The sequence below is a fragment of the Vulpes vulpes genome, chromosome 3 (assembly GCF_048418805.1).
Source record: "Vulpes vulpes isolate BD-2025 chromosome 3, VulVul3, whole genome shotgun sequence".
In the NCBI taxonomy this organism is placed as follows: Eukaryota; Metazoa; Chordata; class Mammalia; order Carnivora; family Canidae; genus Vulpes; species Vulpes vulpes.
Genome location: NC_132782.1, coordinates 37,152,508 through 37,175,723, shown reverse-complemented (window position 1 = coordinate 37,175,723; position 23,216 = coordinate 37,152,508). Strand labels below are relative to the sequence as shown.

The window sequence follows — 23,216 nt, the reverse complement described above, 5'->3', positions numbered from 1 at the left end:
AATGCTCAGACATAAGACGGTGCTGGTCAGTCAGGCTCTTTCAGATAGCACAACGCTTAGGCTTCTATCAGGAAAGAGTTTAGGCTCCAGGGTCAGACCACACCCTGGCTCCATCACTTACTGGCTGTGTGACTTTATGTAAACTGCTGAACTTCTCTCTTTAAAAAATTATACATTTTATCTCATTTGAGGATTAGTGAGTTGGTCTATATAAAGGAAATATAGGAGAGTGTTGGCACATATTAAGGGCTTAGTTAATGTTGACTCTTATTCCTTCATTTTGAGGGTCTGGCTTTCAAAAGATTCATTCAGAGCTGAGAGGGGACCTAGAATCTTCTAGTTCAGTATCTTACAGATGAAAAAACTGAGGCCCAGAAAAAAAAAAAAAGTGGCTTCTGAGCTAATTTGCAACAGGCACAGGTCTCCAAATTGCTAGTTTAGGGTTTTTTTTTTTTTTCTTTTAGTTTTAGCCTTTAGTACTCTTCTGGATAGAAGACTGAATCTGACCACGTCTCACTTCCACGGCCACCACCTGGGTTCAGGGTTGAAGCCATCCAACCTTGGGTTCAAGCCATCACAGTTACTCTCCTGTATCATTGCAGTAAACCACTAACTGGTCTCCTGGAGTCTACTGTCACCCCCATCAATCTACTCTCAATTCGGCAGGGCAGCTTCGAGTGGTTTTCTTCTTTATTTGTTTGACAAAGCATTGTGATTTCTGCTCACTCACTTCATCTTCTGTTACTCTTGTTCATTCTATTCCAGTCCCCTAGCCCTCCGTGTACATGCCAGGCACGCTCTACTCTCGGGGTTTTAACGTTTGCTGTTTCCTTAACTTGGAATGCTTTTCCCAAGGTATTTGCATGGTTTGCACTCCCTTCAGATTCTTGTTCAAATGTCACCTCAGTGAATTCCGGCCTGACTATTCATGCTAGTGCAGTTGCAATCATGGGCACCTTCCATGTTCTTCTCCTGCTTCCTCCAGCCATGGCATTCATTACTTAAAATATATTCCAGATTTCTTTTGGTAGTTTAGTGCCTACTTTGAAATACAAACATCATGAGGGCACTACTTTTTCATGGCTGTATCCGCAATGTCTAAAACAACGTCTGACCCACAGGAGAAGCCCGGTAACTGTGGGATGCATGCATGAATGAGCAGTGTGATAACAAGACCTCTGGGACAGTCAAAGGGTTATGTTTTCTCAGGCTCTTGTTGTTGTTGTTACGGACTAAACCTTGTTAAAGAGTTCTGCTGGGGCACGGGATTTCCCAACATGAGAAAATGTACCTTTTTTTGTTTTTACACTTAATCTGCTTATTTTTGCATTTGTACAGCTAAACCAATGTACATATATCTTTCTTGAGTTAATTACTGGAGAGGGAATATTCTACATAGCCAAACCAAAAACAAAAGCCACTTCCCTAAAACTCTGTAAAGAATATATTTTGGTTTCAGTAAATTAGGAAAAGAAAACCCTACAATTTTTTCCTTTTTCTGGGTTCCTAGAGAAACCTCAAAGAAAAAAAAATGTAGACAGGAGGTCAGTGCTCATGAATCAGGTTTCATCCTGATAGGCTTTTTATAGACCTATAACAGAGTGGAGCCCTGGAAATTGTGTTAGGTAATGGGAATTCCGACAGACCCTTTAAGTACGTGGAACTAGGAGGTGCTGCTATAATTCTGCTGCTTCGGATGAAAATTTCAAGTGTTTTCATTAGGTACAACAGCTGTTTCTATTACAGATAACAGATCTCAGAGGTGGTGATGCTGATATCAACTTCTAGTGGGCTCAGAACACAGTGTAGCTTGTACAATTAGGGTTTTTGTAATTATTTTTTTCTGCACACGCAAATTAGCTCTGTAGCAGTAAAAGGAAATTACTTACTTGCTACCGGAATTGTCTGAAAGTGATATGATCATCCTTTGTAGAGTCACATTAACCAAATTAAAAGCCCTTGGGAAAAATTTGGCACCCTGTTCCCTCCCATTCACATCTTCCTAAAGACCTCTCAGGAGCTTCCATTTCGAAAGTGGGGATCATTACCAGGGCTTTTAATTTGAAAAGATTGGCTGCTCACCAGTAAGTCTTTATCTCGACACCTCGTGGTTGGGTAGAGTTGCTTTGCCATGTTCCAACCTCAGAGGCCTTGACTTTGCTATCCTCCTGACTCTTGCTCGCTTGCTGGTGTTTTCTGGCACGGGACAGAGATCCATAGCTCTATGGCTGGAGCTCGCCTCCAAGGTCGATGCTCTCATTGCATTCCTTTTCTGAATGCACATATCACTCTTCCTTGGAGAAATGGAATCTATTCCTCCCACCCTGTGAATCTGGACTGGTCTGCAGCCACTTTGACCAAGTAGCATAGGGCAGAAGTTCTGGGCCCAGCCTTTGAGAGGGCTGATGGTTTCCACTTCCCTTCTCTTGAAATAGTTGCTTTCAGAACCCAGCTGCTTGAAGCCTAATTCGCACAGAGAGGCCCCATGGAGGCACTCCAGTCAGCTGCCTCAGTTGACTAATGTCAGTTGTCAGTCACAAGAGTGAGCCTCGCTGTAGCTGAGCACATCTTCGCCTTCAGGTGACTCCAGCCCCAGGCACAGAGGCCACCTGATTGAACTACATGAGAGACACTGAGACACTGAGCAAGAACCACCTAGTGAAGTCTGGTCAACTCACAGCATTGCGAGAGAGAATACTGGGTGACGGTTCTACAGTACTATACTTGGGGTGATTTCTAACATGGCGATAAGGAACTGCAACAGGGGCAAAGTGGGAAGCCACAGGGTAGGCACTCCTATGAATGCAAACAACAAAAACTCACTTAGTGTGACGTGGAATTGGCGGCTGTCTATAAGATGTCAACAGGTACAGGTAAATATCAATTTCTCTTCCATCTTTTCGGCTGGTCCTTGGAATTTCATAATTGAACTGTTGCTCTGTTGTCACTTGGGTTTATAAATACAAATATGTAGTGTACAAATGTAAATATTTCTGGGATGGATGGATAACGCCATAAACCAGGGCACAGCAAACTTTTTCTATGTAGGGTCAGACAGTAAAGATTGTAGGCTTTATGAGCTACGTGGTCTCTGTAGCAATTAGCCAACTTAGCCAAGGTGACGTAGGCAATAGGTAAATGAATGACATGGCTGTGTGCCATAAACTGTGTTTATAAAAATAGGTGATTGGATAGTTTTGACCTGTGGGCTGTAGCTTGCTGACCCTATACTAAAAGACGATTTCTACAGCCAACAGAGGTATGTGGTTATAATTGCTTGAGTCTCATCAGAATTGCATTTGGTTTGCCTCAAGCTTCAATTCCTCTTGCCATTTCTTCTGAGTATCCTTTGTAAGGTTCTCTTCCTATGTTTGAAATGTGCTCCCAAAGGCTCTCTTTGCATCTTATTCTATGCTCTTTCTCGGCTATCTCACCTTCTCAAATGATTTCAAATAATACCAGTTCGCCATCAACTAAGACATCTTTCTCTATTCAGTCTTTTTATCTAGAACTCCAGCCGCCTGTGCTTCCCCTTGGATGTCTTGCCAGCACCCTAAGTTCAATGCCCGTCTGTGCCAGTTATTAGCCTATAGTCCCTTAACTCCAGACCCACCCTTCTAGGATCAGCTCTGTGATGCTGGGGCCTGGAACTCTGCAGATCCCACTTCTGTTTTGCTAGCTGTTGGTCTCTGTCAATAGGAGGTGGTAGAGGAGCATCGCAATGCCAAAGCAGAAAGGAGGGACTTGCTGCTTCCTGTCTGCTTGGGCTTCCTGTGAGCATCTCTTCAGCAAGGCTTCTTTGCTCCAGAAGGTCATGCTCTTTTCTGTAGCAGCGATTGAATCTCGTTTTTCCAAAAGTTGCAGAGTTACTTCCATTACAATTCCTTCCCTGCTCCTGCCTCCCTCCCTCCCTCCCCCTTCAGCTCCAGTGAGTAAGTACCCCCTCTTCAGAAGTCCAAATCTCAACCCTTTAGGGTTCCTCCTCCAAGCTCGGAGATAATAGTGCTTCTTGGTGCAAGGCCTGATTTTGGTCCACAGAAGGGTCCCTGCTTCAGGTTTCTAGGTTTTAGTAATTCCAGTCTCTCCTCTGATTTCCCAGCTCTAATGGGTGGTAGCTGCTGCCTTTAACTGCTCCTTCTGTGCTAAATTATCGTTCTCCTTTGCTTTTTCAGTTATCTAGTTAACAGTGTCATAGCTTCAACCATTCTTTATATTAAATTCCCTTCCAAATATCTGGAGCAGTTTCTGTCTCCTGCCTGGACTCTGAGTTTATATTCTCAGTGCAAAGCTACACTTTTGAAGTGTGTTCTTCCTTAGAGAATGGCACCAGCCAACCTCTCCCCATCCCTGTGCAGTGACTCAAGCCCAGGGTCTGGGCATCATTCTAACTTCTGTTCTCTAAATTCTCTTAAGCAATCAGTGAACAAGGCCTGTAGGTTTGGCTTCCTGCACATTCCTTCTATTTGTCTGCTTCTTTCCATCTGTACACCCACCACCATAATCAAGCCACCGCCTTATAACTGACCTCCCCACGTTTCCGTAGCTCCTCAATCTGTTCTTCCGCTGTCGCCCTAGAGATGTATCGAGAATATTTTCCAGATAAATACTTTTTGAAACATTCCAAATCCTTAACATAATTTATAAGTCTCTCTGTGATTTGCCTTCTGCTTCTGCACTTTATTTTAAAATATGTTCCTTGTTTCTTTATTAGTTTTTTTCCCCCTTTATCAGTTTTTTAATTTGCTCTGCTTCCTTTGCACTCTTGGCATAAACGCTTCCCTCTTTGCAGAAATCTCTGTTTTCACCTGGATAACTACTACATATCCTTGAATTGTATTAATATCACTTTCTCAGAGATGGCTTTTATTTTTTTTATTTTAAGATTATTTATTTATTTGAGAGAGAGTGTGCACACAAGCGTGAGTCGGGGGAGGGGCAAAGGCTACCCTGCTGAGTAGCCTACTGCTGGGCTCAATCCCAGGATCCTGGGATGATGACCTGAGCCAAAGGTAGATGCTTAACCTACTGAGCCACCCGGGTACTCCTTAGAGATGGCTCTTCTGACCTCCCAGACCAGATTATATTCCCCTATTTGTTTCTATAGATTATTGCATGTCTAGTTTCTCACCATAATATTCAGTAAACTTGTAGCTGTATCCTTGTCTTCTTTCCTTGATGGTAAGGCCTGTACAGGCAGGGGCTGTGTTTGTATTGTCCAGCACAATGTCCTGAACACCCAGTGTTCTTTTCAGCACAGTAGATATTCAACAAATATTTGCTGAGTTCAGTTAATTTCTGTTCTATTCATTTACCGTAGAGCCTCTGAACTGATTATAGAAGACAGCCATTTCCTCAGATGCACTAGAATCCATCATGGCTGATTTTTACTTTTTTTTTTTTTTTTTGGATATATTTTTAATTGGAGTTCAACATATAGCATAATACCCAGTGCTCATCCCGTCAAGTGCCCCCCTCCGTGCCCGTCACCCAGTCACCCCATCCCCCCGCTCACCTCCCCTTCCACCATCCCTTGTTCGTTTCCCAGAGTTAGGAGTCTCTCATGTTCTGTCTCCCTCTCTGATAGTTCCCACTCATTTTCTCTCTGATTGTTACCTCTTAAACTGGTGGCTTCTTTGGTTTGCTCTTCTCATATTGGACAGCAGTCCTCCCTTTATGGGTTCTTAACAGTGATTGGAGGACACTGAATGGGGAGTAGATTGACTAGAATTTATTAACTTTACTGGCCTGGAGACTCAACATGTTTCCCTCCTACGTTGTCAGAGGGCTCTGTAGCATCACATGAGTCTTCTGAGTACCCAGTGCGAGGTGCGTCTCTTTGCTTGTTTTATTTAACTCAGGTAGCCAACCAAGGGATGTTCTCCTACTTCTAACAACTGGTATGTTACTTCTTCACCCAAGACATCCATGTGCTAGTTTCTTTGTAGTTCCCTGAAATGTAGCCATTGTTCCTCAAGCGGGGCAAGTGCTGGGGGTGGGGGTGGGGGGCTAAAATACAAATAAAGGAGCTTTACAAGAATCTATAATAACGAATAATGAAGAAGCAGATAATGAAAATAGAATATGAAAATGAACATAAGAAGACTGATGAGAGCATGTGACTATAATCTTTTGGAGAAGGAGACCAGAGAAAACATTATATAAATCCATTTTGATTTTGGTTACACTTCCAGGGAGATAGCTGCATTTATTTAAAAAAGAAAACAAACAGTAAAACAACCTGGAGAGCTTTCTTTTCTTTTTATCTTCCAAACAGATTTGACCCAAGATGGACATTTTCTTTGAGAATAATATATCTTTTTCTTTTAGCTGAAAGTTTTACCTTTTGGATTGTATTCCACACACGTTCTTTATCGTTTCTTCTTCCTTCAAGGGTGTCCATGGCATCTGCCATTAGTGACTGCAGCTGTGGCACCAAGATAAAAATTATCAGTGTGGAATTCACACAGAAATAACTTCTCTAAATACACAGATTAAAACCTAATTAAAAAATCATTTGTACGCTGATGATTTTATTACTCATCTTTCCGACAATGAACACTGCCACCTCGTCTTTGCTTCAGTCATTACCAAGTATTATTGCAGATATAAAATATTGTAACAATGAAGAGTCTTCTTGAAAATTTGTAGGAAACATATAGATTTTAATGTAGTAAGTGTTGATGTTTTGTAAAAAAAAAAAACAAAACAGATTTGGATTGTAAAGAATGGAGGTAGTAGTTAATTCTCTCAGGAAATGGCATGTAGTACATGAGCACATTTTAGTATTTTCTCCTGAGGCTAATGTATCATAATTCTAGGCATCGTGCAAAAGCTCACCCGAGGACAATACTAAAACTGCACTGTTTTATTGCCGTTTAAAGGATGTAGCTCATTTAAGTTCTTTTACTATTCTTTTGTTTTCTAAAATTTCAAAATAACCAAGTTGCCTTTTTCAAAGACAAGTTTAGAAGATTCCACCCTTTGCCCAAAACTGCCATATTCCAATTTAAAACAGACCTATACACATACTGCATGTGTGGCTGCGAAGTAATGAAGCTGCATCAAGCCATGTGACATTCAAAGCTAAAAAAGAAAGTTCTCTAAAAAAGAACAAATGCCAGTTCAGTTCACTGTGGCATCAGAGTATGAACTCTTAGATAATCTCGCTCTACTTGAGATATTTCAGAGCTTAAGCAGGAGGGAAGAGAGTTGAGTCACTCAAAACTCTTCTGTTGAGCAGTCCCTGTTTATGTAGCACCATAAAAGATATTACTAGGATTTATTTTCTAGGTTAACCTATGCTTGGAAGTTGCAAAGTAAAATCTGTTACCTAAGGTGATGAGATCTTGCAAGATACATGATTTTAAAATATTTGGCCTATACATATATATCCATATACATCATTTTTTAGTAGGCATGTAAATTATGAAAATATCCCATGAAATCCTGTTTTCCAAGGTTTCAGAGAGGGGGATATTGCACTAACATGTGAGTAAGAGATGTTGGTGATGCTGGTTTGATGCTCTTTGTCTATATTTAGAAATATAAGTATTTACAGAAAAAAAATGAAAAAGCTACAGATATGTGGTTAAGAAAACCTAAGTGCAGGAAACTCCCCTGTATTTTTCATTTAAATCTTCAATGTGCTTTTCAGGAAGACAGGATCAACACTGCCAGCTTCTTAAATTAACATTTTCTTTGCTTCCTCTTATCTCAGAGGAGCATTAATCATCTAAAATTGGCTATAATATGCACTTTGGAAACTCCATACTTACCGCACTCCTGAATGTCTTATGAGTGGTAGGATAAACACTTAGCCTTTTAGAAGGTGTTCCGCTGCACACAACCATAACGCTTTAGAAAGTATTATTGCCAGTTTTGACTTAGTAATTCCTTGATTAATAGACTTTGTTTCACTCCACAGTTTTTTTTTAGTACGTATAGTTTTATTAGGGGGCTACTCAGACCATTTTATATACTTACTTTGAATATCAGTATTTATTTAATACCCTTTTACAGGGTCAGATGAACATTATAAATGTTGGCAGTTCGTGTCTTGATGGATTAATTTGTTACAACTTTAAGAGCCCAAAGAGGGAGGGTTGCTTTAGTTATCTGAAAATTACAGGTGATCAGTTTGGGCTGTTCTCATCCTTGCTACGGGAATTCAATTCAGGTCTATAATTAGTTTTCGCTACCTTCAATTAAAACCTCAAAGTAAAGAGCCGTCCCTACAACACATTAGCATCTCCATACACAGTAAATTTTACCTTTCCTCGAATGGCCCCCCACCCTGATTAGCAAGAGTTTTACAAATGAGGAGCCATCATTTCTAATATTAATTATGCTTATGATATACACATCTGTTTGAAGATTGTTTCTGAGATATTCCTTCAACTAATTTTTTATTATTTTATTTTAATTATTTTATTTATTTACTCATGAGAGTCGAGAGAGAGAGAGAGAGAGAGAGAGAGAGAGAGAGAGAGGGACAGGCAGAGGGAGAAGCAGGCTTCATGCAGGGAACCCAGGATCAAGCCCTGACCCAAAGGCAGATGCTCAACCACTGAGCCACTCAGGCATCCCACCATCAACTAATTTTTGACTAGCTCTGTGTTTTCTGAGTTAATTGGTTAATTTAGTTTAAAAAAGTCATATTTGACTATGTTTTCCCCTCCTGTGAAACAACTGTTTTATCTAAATGTATCAGTGTGGGGCGCTCGGTGGCTCAGCCGGTGAAGCATCCGACTCTTGATTTTGGCTCAGGTCAAGATCTCAGGGTCCTGCAATAGAGCACCCCGTCAGGCTCTATGCTCCGAGGGGAGGCTGCTTGAGGATTCTCTCTCTCCCTCTCCTTCTGCCCCTAGTCCTGCTTGTGCTCTCTCTCTCTCTCTCTCAAATAAATAAACTTTTAAAAAGAAAAAAAGTACCAGTATATGCGTGTGTGTTGGCACTGCCAACATACACATGACACTAGAAGTGAATAAGAAAACTATAAAGACTATTTTGTAGGGTTGGTTTTTATATAGCAATTATTCTTGTCCTCTTACTTTCCCTTACAAGAAAATTACATATTAACATATCTCAGAGTTTAAGAAATAATTTATTATAATTACACTTTATTTAAAACAAAAAGCCTGATCCACGATATGAATAATCAGCCCTTCTCCATGTTTTTACACATCACAAAGTTCTTGCTATAAAAACGGAAGCTAGTCGATGAGAGCCAATAAAAGACAGAAACCTCTTTCTACATTTTCCAGTTTCTTTATTAAAATGCCTCAGGAGGGTTGGGCAGTTTGCCCTCAGACTACATTGATTCTCGCAATTTTTTTCTTTTCAGAACATGTCACTCTTCTGTTAGCCCAGGGCCTGTGAAAGCCCTAAACAAAGAACACTTACCAATTCTGCCTCCTGTTGACTGACGTCCTGTAGATACGGAATGGTTGCTAGCTCTGCCATTGCTTGATTGATCACCTGGGACTGCTCCTTTACTCTCTGCAGCTGGCTGAGGAGGCTGGCATATTGCAACTTCTCCATCACACCTGAGCACCCGTGGAAACTCCCCTAGTCTCCCAGTAAAAGGAAGTGTTTTAGAACAAAAATTACAGAAATAGACCTCTCCCTGGGGACGGAAGGCAGGGAGTATTGTAATATATTTACATTCTTTGAAGCAATGGGTACCTAGAACAAATAAATGTTTCTTTCCATTATTTTAGAAAATTGTCTGTACCCTCCCTTCAAACAGGTGAATGAATACAAGAGAAGGCTTTGCAAGACTGTTCAGGAGGATTTGCAGGTGGCCCCGGATAAGGAGCCTAGGCTGAGGGGAAAAGAGGGGGCTGACATTGAACATGACTTCCATTCTCCCACGGGGACACCACAAAACTGTGCTCCTTTAGAGAGGGGGACTTTATGTCACAAAGCATCGTAGGAGCTAAGAGTTGCCTACTATCTTGTTTCTATAAAAGAATATTTGTTATGCAAGTTGAACCTTGGAAAATGTTGTGCAAGTTGAATCCTGTCTGCCTCAATGGCTTTCGTTAAATCTCCAGCTCTGCTTTTATCTTCAGTTCTCACTGGATGGCCTTGGGCTCTGGTTCCCCTTCTTGTGGTGTCATAGCACTTTATTCTGGCTCCCCGGACCATCTCAACAACTGATACAATCCATCTTGAAATAGGCTATTGTGCACATTTATAGGGACCACCACCTGCCATGGTATTTGGGGCTTTCTTAAAATGGGGCATATTTTTAATAAGGTGGCCCACCTATGTGTTTGCTACTGCCAGCCATAAAAGGGGAGACGTTACCTTCCCTAAAAATTTTAATACAAATGGTAGTGCCTGATAGGAGAAATAAAGTTTATCATAAAATTCTCACTTATATTAAGAAAAGGGGGCATAAAGGATATCTAAGGGTTATTAGAAAAGCTTTGGGTTCCTGCTGTGTTTGTAGGGTGATAAGAAGTAGGAAGTCACAGGAGGATTTAATTGGGCAATTGCATTCTGCATCCTGGTGCTCGGAAGAGAAAGTCTGGATGACCAGTGTTCCTTTATGACAGGGTTGCTCCTGGACCACCTCCATCAAAATCATGAGGTTTCCTGGGCCTTACTTGGAAAATCATGTATCTCTTGATATGTGGCCCTAGCAACATGAATTTTAGCTAGTTGCCCCCTGCCATTTTTCAAATATCTACAGTGGGAGTTGAACAAAGCACCATCATAAAGCCTAGTATCTGAACAAGGACTATTTTAGTTTGTGTATGCTTCTAAAACAGATTTTTCTTCCCAGACATTAGAGAAGGCAGATGTGATTTTCTTCTCCTTCAAATAGAACCTCTTCTAAAGAGAAAAATCGTTAGAAACTAGTATTATTAAAGAACATCTGAATTTCAACTTGAATTTGCAAACCAGTTCCTTCTGAAATGTCGTACTTGTATTTTGATAGACACTGATCTCTAGAAGTCGGCATTTTTCTAGAATTTTGGCAGTACAGGAAGGTTGAGCACCATTCCATTGTACCTGCTGTATGTCTCCCTAACACCTATCTATGCCACTTGACTAATGTCCCTCTATCCCTACTAATTTGTTCTTTCTGATTAATCATTTATCTGAAAACCTATAAACCTATAGGAGCCATGATTGCAAATTGTGGATTTGAGATCCCGTCTCTGACTTGACAAAATAGCTAGCCTAGCCATTTAGTTTAAACATGCAGCTAAACAATGGGACACTGTCAAATAAAGGAAAGCAAGTTGCAGGAGAAACCGTTTTCTTTCTGAAGAAAAATTGCTTTCTTTGTTCTTCTTTAAAATAAACAATGGGGCTCGTTGTAGGAAAGTGGTGTAGTGACTCAACTCCAAAGAGCAGAAACAACAGCAGTCTGCTCGGGAACATAATCTATCAGTGTAATTTTCCAAAACATCAGGAAAATAAAAATAGTGGAAGGCAGTGGTGCTTTGTTAGCTTGATTGTTGGATGTATAACAAAACAGGAAGTGCTCCATACAAATCAGATTCTAGGGACAGAACATAGATGACTGCTAATAGTAAGCTCCCCTCCTCCTCTCCCCAAAGCCAATGCAGTTTTGGTTCTCAGGAAACTATAGATTAATATTTTACCTATACAAGATGGGGGCTTTCGAGGGACAAAGGAAAAAGAAACTACAAACTGATATCTAACGCCAAGAGAACGGTTTTAATGCTGTTGCTTTAAGAAAATAATGAAACATGAAGGAATTAGCTTAACCATCTAATGTTACCGAGGGCTAAATCTAAAGGAGAAGTAGCGCTCCCTCTGAGACTTCAGGAGTGATCAAGGGGGTCCTTAGCTGCTGGAGAGAGTGTAATGTAATGGCCAGGATTGAAGCTAAAACCTCACACAGGTACAATGAAGGTTAGGTAAATAGCAAGCTCAAATGAAAGCTTCAGTCAGAGAATTGCCTAGATTTAATAGCAGGTATGGTTTAATGTTTGGCAAATGAGTGGCACCATGTACCACCACCAGAAAGCAGAGCCCCAGTATTTGGAATATATTTCCATTTGACATACATATAGAAACATTAATTGCCAAAAAGGGATAGAAAAACGCCTATTACCGTTCATTTCAAATGTGTATATGTAAACATTTTTTATGCTTCACTTAGAGGAAATTAAAAGTAAAATTAATGAGGTATTAAAAACATGGTTAGGTCATTTTTTGGCAAGTCAGCCTGTGAAGAAGGCTTCATGCATGGCAAGAGATTTTATTATTTTAACTCTTTAACATTTAGCCCAGGAAGCACAGTACATAAGGTTTGAAACTGACAGCAGCCAATAAAGTTAATGAATGGAAAAGCACAGCGGCGTCCGGTAGCACACGACATAATTAGAACAAGGATCCAGAGAAGAAAAAATACCATTAGAGCAGAGCTACTGGTTGAATGGGATTGATGTTCAGTGGGATTAGAAGCCACCAGGTAGGAAGGTTGATAGAATATTTTAGGTGGTAGCTCTTACTGTGTCAGAATCATTCTTGTTATTGTTGTATGCCTAGGAAAGGGGTCTATCAAGATAAAGAACCTGGGATCAAAGTGGAAAGACAATCACTGCCTGACACACAGAAACCTCCCTTATACCATGGATGCCCTTGTCTCCTTCTACCATCTCGTGGCAAGAGGTGAAAATTCATGTTCCCTGGGAAGGCCTACTGTGCTTAGTAGACCTACCCTATGGCTGGAGAGGACACCTCTAATCCTGCCTTAGTGAGAAGATCTGAGCACATTAGTGATCTAAGGAAAAAAAATTAGAAATCCATAGAATACTTGTATAATCTTCATTTTAGAAGAATATATAATTTCAGAGTACACACTTGTATCAAGAAAAAAAATGTCTATAAAACCATCTTTTTGTCAAAGCAATCTAAAACCAATATAAAGAAATAAAACTTATGAATTTGTAAATGCTTGACAAAGTGCTTCAACATGGATTATGTTCTTTGGACCTCACGACAACTCTGTGAAGTGGGCCTGGCAGTTATCAGCTTATTTAATAAATGAGAAAAAACATAGTTCGGAGGTTAAATGACTTGCCTTAGAGTTACACAGAGCACAACCATGGACAAAAGTCTTCATCTGCAGGGGTCGCAAGTGAGGTAACCAGTAATAAGAACAATGCAATACCTAAACATTCAAGTGGACCACATTTGCTATGTGACAAGAAAAAACACACTTCAGGGAATCCTAAAAACACTGTTGAGTGCTTCTTGGGTCACAGTTAATGGTACCATATAGGAATAATTTCTGCTCACCAACTCATTACTTGCTTCATTAAGCTAGGTTACCTTTGCAGCCAATTTTATTCAGTCCTGCTTTATGAAGCTGTGGTTGGGCATATAATAAAAAACCTAGAGGCCAGTATCTGGATACACTTGTGGTCCCTGGGGACCTCCTGGCTCACTTGCTTCGGTTCCATTAAGCTCTTTGAGATAATCTTCCAAAATCTTCTATTTCCCATAGAAGCTAACATAGAAATGTTGATAAAATTCCTTGCACTTAGCGAAGTGGTATTGACTCATTTTGAAGAAGATTGAGTTCTTAATTAGATGCCAAGAATCTTAGTTATGGTTTTTAAATCTCCTTTACAGACACATAAAGATACACGTACATACCAATTTCTAAGTGACTAGAATGCCCTTTGAAAGATGAAAAGAAAATGAATTAAGAACATTTCCAAGGTACATGACACCTGGGTAGGCTCAACCTGCATACCCAACACACTGAGATATAAGGTGGCAAGAGGTAATGTGGTCAGTGCCCTGGCAAGTAACAAGGCATGGCAGGTGTGGCCTCGAAGAGCCAGGGCACAGGCAAACCATTTCCACAACTTCCAGTTCTCTGGCTCTGCTAGGCTAACCAGGAACCAATGAGGTAAAATAATGCTCTATGGTGATGGTTCTTGTTATCAAAGATTCTACTACTTGCAAGGGTCTGATGACGACAAGGATGATACATGTGGATCTCTAGTCAACATGGGGAGGTTGGAGATGGAGGTTATGATAGAGGGTAAATTGGAGAATGGGACCTAAAGATTGTAGTAGAGTCAATGAGGTTGCCGTAAACTGAATGTTCGTGTCCACCCCAAATTCACAGATTGAAGCGCTCTCAGTGGGATGGTATGGTGATGGGGCCTTTGGGATTAGACAAGGTCAGGAGAGTGGAGGCCTCATGGTGGGACTGATGCCCTGATATGAAGAGACATCAGAGAGCTTGCCCTCTGCTACGTGAGAGAAGGTGACTGATGGCACATCAGGAAGAATGCCTTCAGACCCCGACCGTGCTGGCACCATGATCTTGGACCTCAAGCCTCTAGAGCTGTGAGAAAACGGAGGTGGATTTCTTCATAATAGAAATACAGGGGAGATCACTGAGTGGAACACAGTTATGGAGGGGGAGCTATGTGGTAGGAAAATCAGTAAAAATGTGCTTTTGTATTTGTAGCGCATAGAATTACAAATCATGCAAGTAGATTAGGGGTTTTATAGCTTTTCTAAAATGCTGAATAATGTTATTGAGCAGATAAACTGCTGAACAGATGCTAAGTAGCTGTTTGTGACGACCCCCTTGGTTCCCCTTGTAAGGTAAGAACATCAAATCAATGATGTAATACGAAAGCCACAAAAAGAAAATTCTTCAAAATTTTCAGCTTACAGATCTTTTTTGAAAAATATTTTTAAAAGGGGAAATCTGCAGCCTTTATAGCTTGTTAATGAGAAGTTCCCCTTATGTACTTTCAGTATAATGGCTTAAATTTTGTAAAACAGCACAGCACAATTCAGGTCTTATTTTGGACTTTTCAACACTGAAAAGTAGAAAGGGCGTATTTTCCCTGGATCTGAAAAAGGGATTAGATAACTTACCCTAAGGATATACAAAGATCAATTGCCAATGCTTAGAGGAGCATCTAATTTATCAGTGTGGTGTAGAGGCACTAGCTTGAAAACTCCAAATTCTTGTGTAGGTAACAATACAGTTATGTGTAATAGCCCACTGTATGAAATAGGGAAACACTGTGTTTACTAAAATTTTGTTATCGATTTGAAGTAAGAAATGCCCTGGAAACTTAAATTAGATATCAGAAGGCACAAAGAAAAGGCTCATTTAAAGGCTCTACTAGCCTACTAAATGCTGGAAATTGCAAAGTGTAGCATTGCAATATGTTTTAAAGTATGAAAAAGAAATCATTAGCTAAACTTCGCCTGGTTTTGCAAGTGAGATTCACCACGAATGCTTCTAAAATCCTCCAGTACTTGCAATTTCTCTACCATAAACTTTCCATACTTCTGGAATTGTCTAATATTTGTGCATTGGACAGATATAAAAGACTCATATACCTACATTCAATTGGGTGCTTCTAATAAAATCCAATATTGGCAAGATTCGCTTCCCCATTGTCTCCATGTGTCTCACTGTGTCTTCTTTGGTCAGCAGACTGAAGGGAGTTTTATGTTCTAAAAATTGTAACAATAAACTTTTATACTACTTTTTCCAGACTTCCATTTCAAAATGCTTTCTTTAGCAAGCTATAAACAGGTATCTCAATGTTAACAGATATGAAATCTTTAGTGTAGAAACCAGCACCATCCCTAGACCACATGCATAACAATGAAAGATCTATGAGGAGAAAGGCAGAGGAGACATTGCCCTTTAGAGACTATCATTTATTCATTTTGTTGTGTTTCCTGATTGAGAGATCTAAGAGACAGCCTATAACAATTCATCTCTCTCTGCAGAGTATGTTTTTCCTGACTTGTGAAAAAATGTTGTCATAAATGTGTCCGATTGTTGTCTTGTTCCTCCCAGGTATTATTCAAGTGTGCAGATCCCATTGACTTTGAATGTAGCTTGAAGTTGAGATAAGCCTCAGAGGATAAAGTGCCAGACAAAACACAAATCCTTAATTATGTGGGTAGAGCTGAAGGAATAAATTCAACCCGGTCGTGAATTTTTGCCCACAAATCTGAGACTTCGGCTCCATGTGAATATTTTCTTGATTTTGGGAAGTTTCAACAGAATAATTGAATGCCATTTAACTGTAATAACTCTTAAGGAGACCGGAGCTCTTGGTTAATTACATAAGCAAAGAGTGGAACAAATATCAATATAACAGCAGATGATCCAAGTGATTTAATGCTGTCATTGGCTATATTTTTGATTTCACATAAGTATTTTGGATAATTTTCTTCTAATTTGTTAACTGATGATGGCAAAAACTTGTATTCTTTAAGTGCCCTTTGCTTAGGTATTGGAGATCGCCAGGTTGGGGTGAGAGGGTTGGAGTGAGGGAGGTGGACACTAGAACTGTGTTGGTCTTGGGGGAACCTGAATCCAAGATATTGCTAACTAACCCACGAAGAAGATTGGAAGGAGTTAATTACAACCTGAAAAGCAATTTTGGGGGGCCTAGCCCTACTATATGCTAGGTCTTGTGATGAATTCCTGCCTTATAACAGCATTGAAGGATAATAATAAGTCCAGGTGATTTACCTGTAAATGTAGGGAGCTTCCTACTTGATAGTTTTTCCAAAAATTTCCCATCTTCTTTGTTTTTGAACCCAAGAGTCAAGAGATATTGTTGAGGAGGAAAAGATGACCAGTCAACTGTCTGAGGCAATATGTGGAGTCCTTGAAGATCTGAAATACACAGGATATGAACTAAAGACTTTGGTAACAAAGGGTATTTTTTACTCCTAAATTTCAGGAATTGCAGTTGGAAGACATGATAAATATAAATGTTAAAGGCACAAAGTAGAAGTATGTGCATCAAAATGTCAAATAGATGATCTATCAAAATCACACTTCATTATTTCTACTTTTCTTAAAATATACACATACACAGAGCATAGCAGTAAAATATGGTTGGATTACACACATCTCTTTCCCCATATTCAAAATAATAGAAAATTCGGAATTGGCTTGCAGGCTTAATAGTTTCATGTGCTCTTTTCTTTCTTTTTTTTTTTTTTAAGGATTTATGTATTTATTTGTTTATTTGACAGAGAGAGACAGAGGGAGCACAAGCAGAGGGAGTGGGAGAGGGTGAAGCAGGCTCTACCCATAGAGCAGAGAGCCTGATGCAGGGCTTAATCCAGGACCCCGGGATCATGACCTGAGCCAAAGGAAGAGGTTTAACTGACTGAGCCACCCAGGTACCCTCTGTGTGCTCTTTTCAAGAGAATTTGATTTTTCTGTTCATAGTTTAAGATTTAAAGAAATAATGTTATATGAAAGGAAAAAGAACAATTACCATGTGAGAATTAAAATATTAAGGCTAATTTAGTTACCATCCCTCCTATAGTTGAAGAAAATCTGAAATGACAAATGTACTGACTTTTGCAATTAGACTTGGAAATAATTCAAATGTCGTGAAAATGGTTGTAAAACAAACTCATATACTTAAAGACCATGAGAGCTAATATTTACTGAGTTCTTATTTTCTACCTTCCCTTGTTCTAAGTACGTTGTGTAGATTCTCTCTCTTTTAAAAGATTTTATTCATTTGCTTATTTTAGAGATAGCAGGAGGGAGAGAGAGAGAATGAATGAGCAGGGGGAGGGACAGAGGGAGAGGGACAAGTAGATTTGGCTCTCAGCTCAGAGCTGTAGGTGGGGTTTGATCCCACGACCCTGAGATCATGACCTGGGCCAAAATCATGAGTCAGAGGCTTAAGTGACTGAGCCACCCAGTCGCCCTGTGCAAGATCTTTTTAAATTCTCATGATAGCTTTACAAAATTGGTGCTGTTGTCTCTATTTTGTGAATAGGAAGTTGAGGTAACACAGATGCGAGGTGACTTACACAACAACACAGCCTGTAAGTGGACAAAGCAGGATTCACACCAGGCAATCTGACTCCAGAGACCACGGACCTAACCACTGTACTCTGCTTCAGGCCTGCTTGGCTCTTGATTACTTTTGGGATAGGGACAAACATCAGCCATGGGGTCTGGGTGGCCAGATTCACTTAATTCATTTCCATTCTGAGTAATAGCACTTTGGTTAATTGTGATAGACTTCACAAATGAAGGATGATGAACAGAGGGTTTAATGAGCTCTCCCTACTTAACACTGCCAGAAAGGGAAAAAGATGAAATTCCAAATATTCTTGAATTATGATTTAGTTAAAGGTCAATTTTTAATGTAGAATCAGAACTTAAATGGTAATGATTCAGATATAGCCTTCATTATTTATCTGTAATGTGTCTTTAAAAGATAATAGACACAGGGGCGCCTGGGTGGCGCAGTCAGTTAAGTGGTGGACTCTTGATTTCAGTTCAGGTCATGATCTCAGGGTGCTGGGATTGAGCCCCTTGTTGGGCTTTAAACTCAGTGCAGAGTCTGCTTGGGATTCTTTCTCCCACTCCCTATGCCTCCCACTCCTCCCCCGCTTGCATGCTCTTGCTCTCTCTCAAATAAATAAATCAATCTTAAAAAAAATGTAGTAAACCATAAGTGTTTTTATCCACCCTTTCTGGCATCCTCTATTCCTGTTTTTAGCTGCAGAACCCTTTGTTCAAACCAAATTTTACTAAGAAGCCCAATATTTAAAGTTGATACAAGTAGAGCTGTTTGTTTGGAGCCTGGAGCACAGACTACCCACTCCCATGATGGTACCTCGTCACCTCACATGCAGTAGCCACCTTAAACCCTTCCCAGAACAACAATTTTTCAAAGTTGTTTGGCACATTTTGGTTAAGTAAATAGGGTGTGCTTGTCAAGCAGAGAGTTAACGTATGCTTGCTATTGAAAAATTAAAATAGCACAAAATATCTTTTAAATACACAGAACAGAATATATCAGGCACGCTTTAGTTTTTCTTTGGTGACTCAAGATCAGGCAGTCCCTTGATATTATTGAGGGCTAGCATTTATCTGCAGCACTTCTGTGCCGTACACTTTTTCGGAGTTATCTTTTTCACTCAACAACCATGCAGGACAGAGCATATTATTATGCCCACCTTACAGATGGCACAACCGAAGCTCCAAGAAGAGGTTGCAAACTTGCCTAAGATCACACATGGAAAACATGGATGGAGAGATCAGAATCGAAAGTCAGGCAGCTAGACATCAAAACTTAACTCCCAAAGCCATCCCCATGGCAATTTAGCCATGATAGTAATCATCACTCTGAAAATTAATGGGAAACGTGTTCCAGAAGCATGGCTAAGCCAGTAAAGAGATGGTTTTAACAGACACGATTCTAGATAGAGCATTTCCTGGCATGTCTAAAAAAAGCACAATAAGGACATAAGAATCTCGGAACTAATAGATGACTTTGGTGTGCCTTATGCACAGATTCAACATACCTCTGTAGATGGTGTCTGAATTATGAACTGCTTCTTTGTTAAAGGATGTCTCATTTCTATAAACAGGGTAAAAATGTGATTTCTGCATTTCAATGCCGCAGGTTCTTTGCTTTTGAAATCTGTAGCAGATGATCACGGATGCATCCTCTGCTTCCAACCTTATACTGTCTTGCTCTACACAGTAAGGGAAGAGCTCGCCAGTTTTGCTGAAGTTGCCAATAACCAGATCATGTGAAAAGGCAACTAAGTAGAAATCAAAAGGACGCAGCTCACCCTCCTGACATACGGTCATCACATTTCTTTTGATCATGGTCATCCCTTAGCACTCTGTAAGATGCCAGAATTTATAAAGTGTCAGAATTTTCAGGAATTAGCATACTCCGGAGATGGAGGACAGGAAGTATGTGATCCCTGACTATGGTTTGCTCTTTAATCTGGTTTTGCTTCCTGACTCAGAGGCCAGAGGGCCTGCGGGCCATGCTGGGGATGATGTTGGGGGCTGTGCTATGGGAATGTTCTTGGCTTCTTGGGTATTTCTGGATGGCCAGAGGCCCCCCAAACAGGTGTGCGTAGGTTTTATGGCTGCTTTGACCTCTGCACAAACCCAGAGGGTATCTAGACATAGAAGCTTCTGGATCCTGGGCCGAAATTTGTTTGCATAGAGAGGGCTCCTGGTAAGACACCTTTAAAATTTTAAAGCCTACACCGAAGTGACAGGAGGCCCCAGAGTGCTGACGTTCAGAAGCGATTGGACTATGCTGTCCGTGGGCTGGTGTTTATAGCGGGTTTGCAGGGGACATCTTTAGATTTGTCATCTTCTGGTGCAGCTCTATTGCTAGAAGCAGCCGGATGTTTGAGAGCTCGATTTTATAAATAACATGAGGACTTTGAGGGGTTGACGTCTTCTTGTTCTTAAATATTTGATGGATCAAGAGGAGACTGGTATTAATAGTGGCAGTGGTTAGACTGACCAGTGAAACTAATGCTAGCACTACAGCTAATGGATTATAAACGTGCTTGTGAGAATACAAGTATCTTCTGTTCCTTTCAATCTTATAGGTTTCATCTTCTAAGTTTGATCAGTTTATCAACTTCTAGTCGAAGTTTTAGAACGTGAGAGGCTCCTACATTCATACTGTTAAGTTTAGAAAAAAATATTTTTTCAAGTATCATTCTTATTCCATTTGTATGCAGAGTAAATTGCAGCTGTATGAACATTTACCCTGGCAGGTGGTCTATGACCCAAAATGACGACACACTTACCAGATGTTGAATCTCATGTAACATTAATTTGAGTGCTAATTGTTCTCAATTTTATGCTCATAAACCTCTACCTACGTCCGAAAAGCCCTGTGCCCCTGATGGATATGAAAGTTAACCAGATTGTATTGTTCTTTGGTAGGAAAGTTGAATTGATTAAAAATGTCTTCTTTGGTTCTGTCATGCCAGAAGAACTGAGAAGAAATAAATACCTTCATGTGCTCTTTTACAACTTTCCAGAGTTAGCGATGAAATTCAGATGACCGTGACCAAATTTATTATTTAAAAAAATCAGTTTGCAGGTATGACATAGTTCCAAATTCTTAACGTTGGGGCAGCGGATGCTTTAAAAAATGAATATCAAAGATAGATGATGCAGACTGAGTTTCTTGCAAGGGGCATAATCTTTCAGTTCTTTCTAAAAGATGTCTAACCTCAGCAAAGGAGGATAAAGTTTGCCCTTTATCAAGAACCTTTTACTGCCCCACAGAAGGCTGGGCCTGACCAGTCTTCAGGTCTTCCAGTCATTCATGCCGTTTGACCTTCTGCTCTTTTGTTCTCCTCCTCCTCCTCCTCCAAGTTACTCCCTGGAGTTCAGTGACAGTCTTTTCTTTCTTCCTATCTTGATCTGTCTCTGTTTCCCCCACTCTCCTACACATACACATACACCTCCTGCTTCCTTTCTCCCTTGCTCCTCCGCCTTCTCATTCAGTGGTCATCCAAGCTGCCCCTGGCTCACCGATTGGTTCTTCATACATATACTCTTGGTGGGGGGAGGGGGAGTTCTCTATTTTTGTGGCTTCAGCTATTACTCCTAACCAAAAGATTAGAGATCAAATATAGCCTGATCTGAAAATCTTCACCAAATTCAAAGTTAGCATTTCTGAATGCCTCCTGGGACATTGCTATTGGCTCCTCATTATAGCAATTACCACAATGCATCAAATGTATTTGTCAGAAGCGATTTTTATAGTCTCCACACAACTTCCCTCTTCCCTCCTTTTCACCAATGTGTTATAAGGATAGCCACTATTCACCCAATTATTTGGGCTTAAAATCTGGAAGCCATTGTTGACTTTTCTTTCCTCTCATTCCCTGAAATTTGAGTCTCAAAAACGAACTAAATCTGCCCATTGTAATACATCTCATATGACCTCCTTTCTTAGCATAACCATTCCTACCACCCTGGTCGAATTTCTGATCACTTAACATCTGAGTTACAGAAAGAGTTTCCCAACAAGCCTCACTGCCACCAGTGTCATTTCATGCCATAATATTATCATTTCATGCCACATCAGCACCCAATGAACATTTTTGGAATATCGCCTTTGTGGTTGTCACATCCCTTCCTCAGGAACTTCAGTGACTTCTTTCCTGGTATTCAAGGCTCTCAGTTCTGTGCATCTGTTTCACAATCTGTACCTATTTCCTATGTTTTTTTCCACTATAAACCTTTATCATCAACTCTGCTGATTTCACTAACGTATACCAGCCCAGGTTTATCCTGCGTCTGAAATTTTCTTTGTTCACAAAGTTCCTTCCACTGAGAAACACATATATATTCTCCTTTTTTTCCCTTAGTCAATGACTATCCTTCCAGATGTATGTAATTTAAGTCCCATCTTGTCCATGAAGGGTTTCCTGAATATTTCAATATTCCCCTTTAAACTCTTAAAGAAGTCTATACCATTCACTCCAGGGTGAATTTCCCAAGATTTCATGGGGTTATGTCTTATCTGCCCAACGAGTTTTAGTCCTCTTGAGGATGACATCTTCAAGTTATGTTCATTCCCTAAGCATGTAGTAGGTGCTCTTCAACATTTGAATCTAAAAACAAACTCTTCCAAGTCCTGAATTTGTAATGGTCAGGAAAAAAAAAAGAACTTCAAAAATCTTTTTCAGAAAAAGAACTTCAAAAAGAACGAATAAAATGTTCAGAGCCTCTGAGATATGATTTCTTTGTCACTAAGCTTAGAAAAAATATCACACAGACTTTGTTCTTTACTTTACCTAAACTAAGGTTTAGTGGTTCTGTTCAACTTATGAAGAGTGAGGGAAATAAAATAATCAGTATTAAATAATTCAGTGGAGTAAATGCTCAAATGAATAGAGTAGCTTTGCCTAGATGGAAAAAATTAGTTTCATATTTGGGTTGTACATTTGCTGCAGCTTGTTCTCAGAGAAATACAAACTCATAGTCACAAAAGATTGGGTTAATGGAGGGAGTCTGACTTAGTGATACTGTTGACAACACAAGAAAAGCATCTGCTCAAACATGAACTATTGATTGTAGATCAGCAGATTCATCTCTGTAGATGAGGGATAGCTTTAAGTGTTAGGAAGTTAAATATCCGTAAAATAAAATTTAAACTCTCTGGAAGTTAAGTACAAAGCGTAGAGGTCATCAGGATCAGTGTTTTCTGTTAGATGCCTCATCATAAGCACAGCCTACAGGTTATGAATGAACTCTTCAAAGCAAAATTTTTTAAAAAGAAAAAGCACAAGAAATTTAAAAACTCTTTTAGAAGTATGCAGATCTGTTAGTGTCCTATTATCACCTTTCTCAAAGTTTCATTTCCTTTTCTCTTTTCTGGTGTCTGTGTCATTTCTCTGCCCTT

The 23,216-nt window shown here is 39.9% G+C and overlaps 1 protein-coding gene across 1 annotated transcript in view; it reads right to left on the bottom strand.

The window, feature by feature from the left end:
- Positions 1-2,092: 2,092 nt before the first annotated feature.
- The window catches only part of SPATA16 (spermatogenesis associated 16), a 168,389-nt gene continuing 147,265 nt past the window's right edge, over positions 2,093-23,216 (bottom strand). The window contains exons 6-11 of the mRNA XM_072751263.1: positions 16,523-16,669; positions 15,374-15,486; positions 9,403-9,567; positions 6,341-6,424; positions 5,129-5,228; positions 2,093-2,463 (exon numbers count right to left, since the gene is read on the bottom strand). Coding sequence (XP_072607364.1) covers positions 2,093-2,463; positions 5,129-5,228; positions 6,341-6,424; positions 9,403-9,567; positions 15,374-15,486; positions 16,523-16,669 — 980 coding nt within the window. The remainder of the gene's footprint in view (positions 2,464-5,128; positions 5,229-6,340; positions 6,425-9,402; positions 9,568-15,373; positions 15,487-16,522; positions 16,670-23,216) is intronic.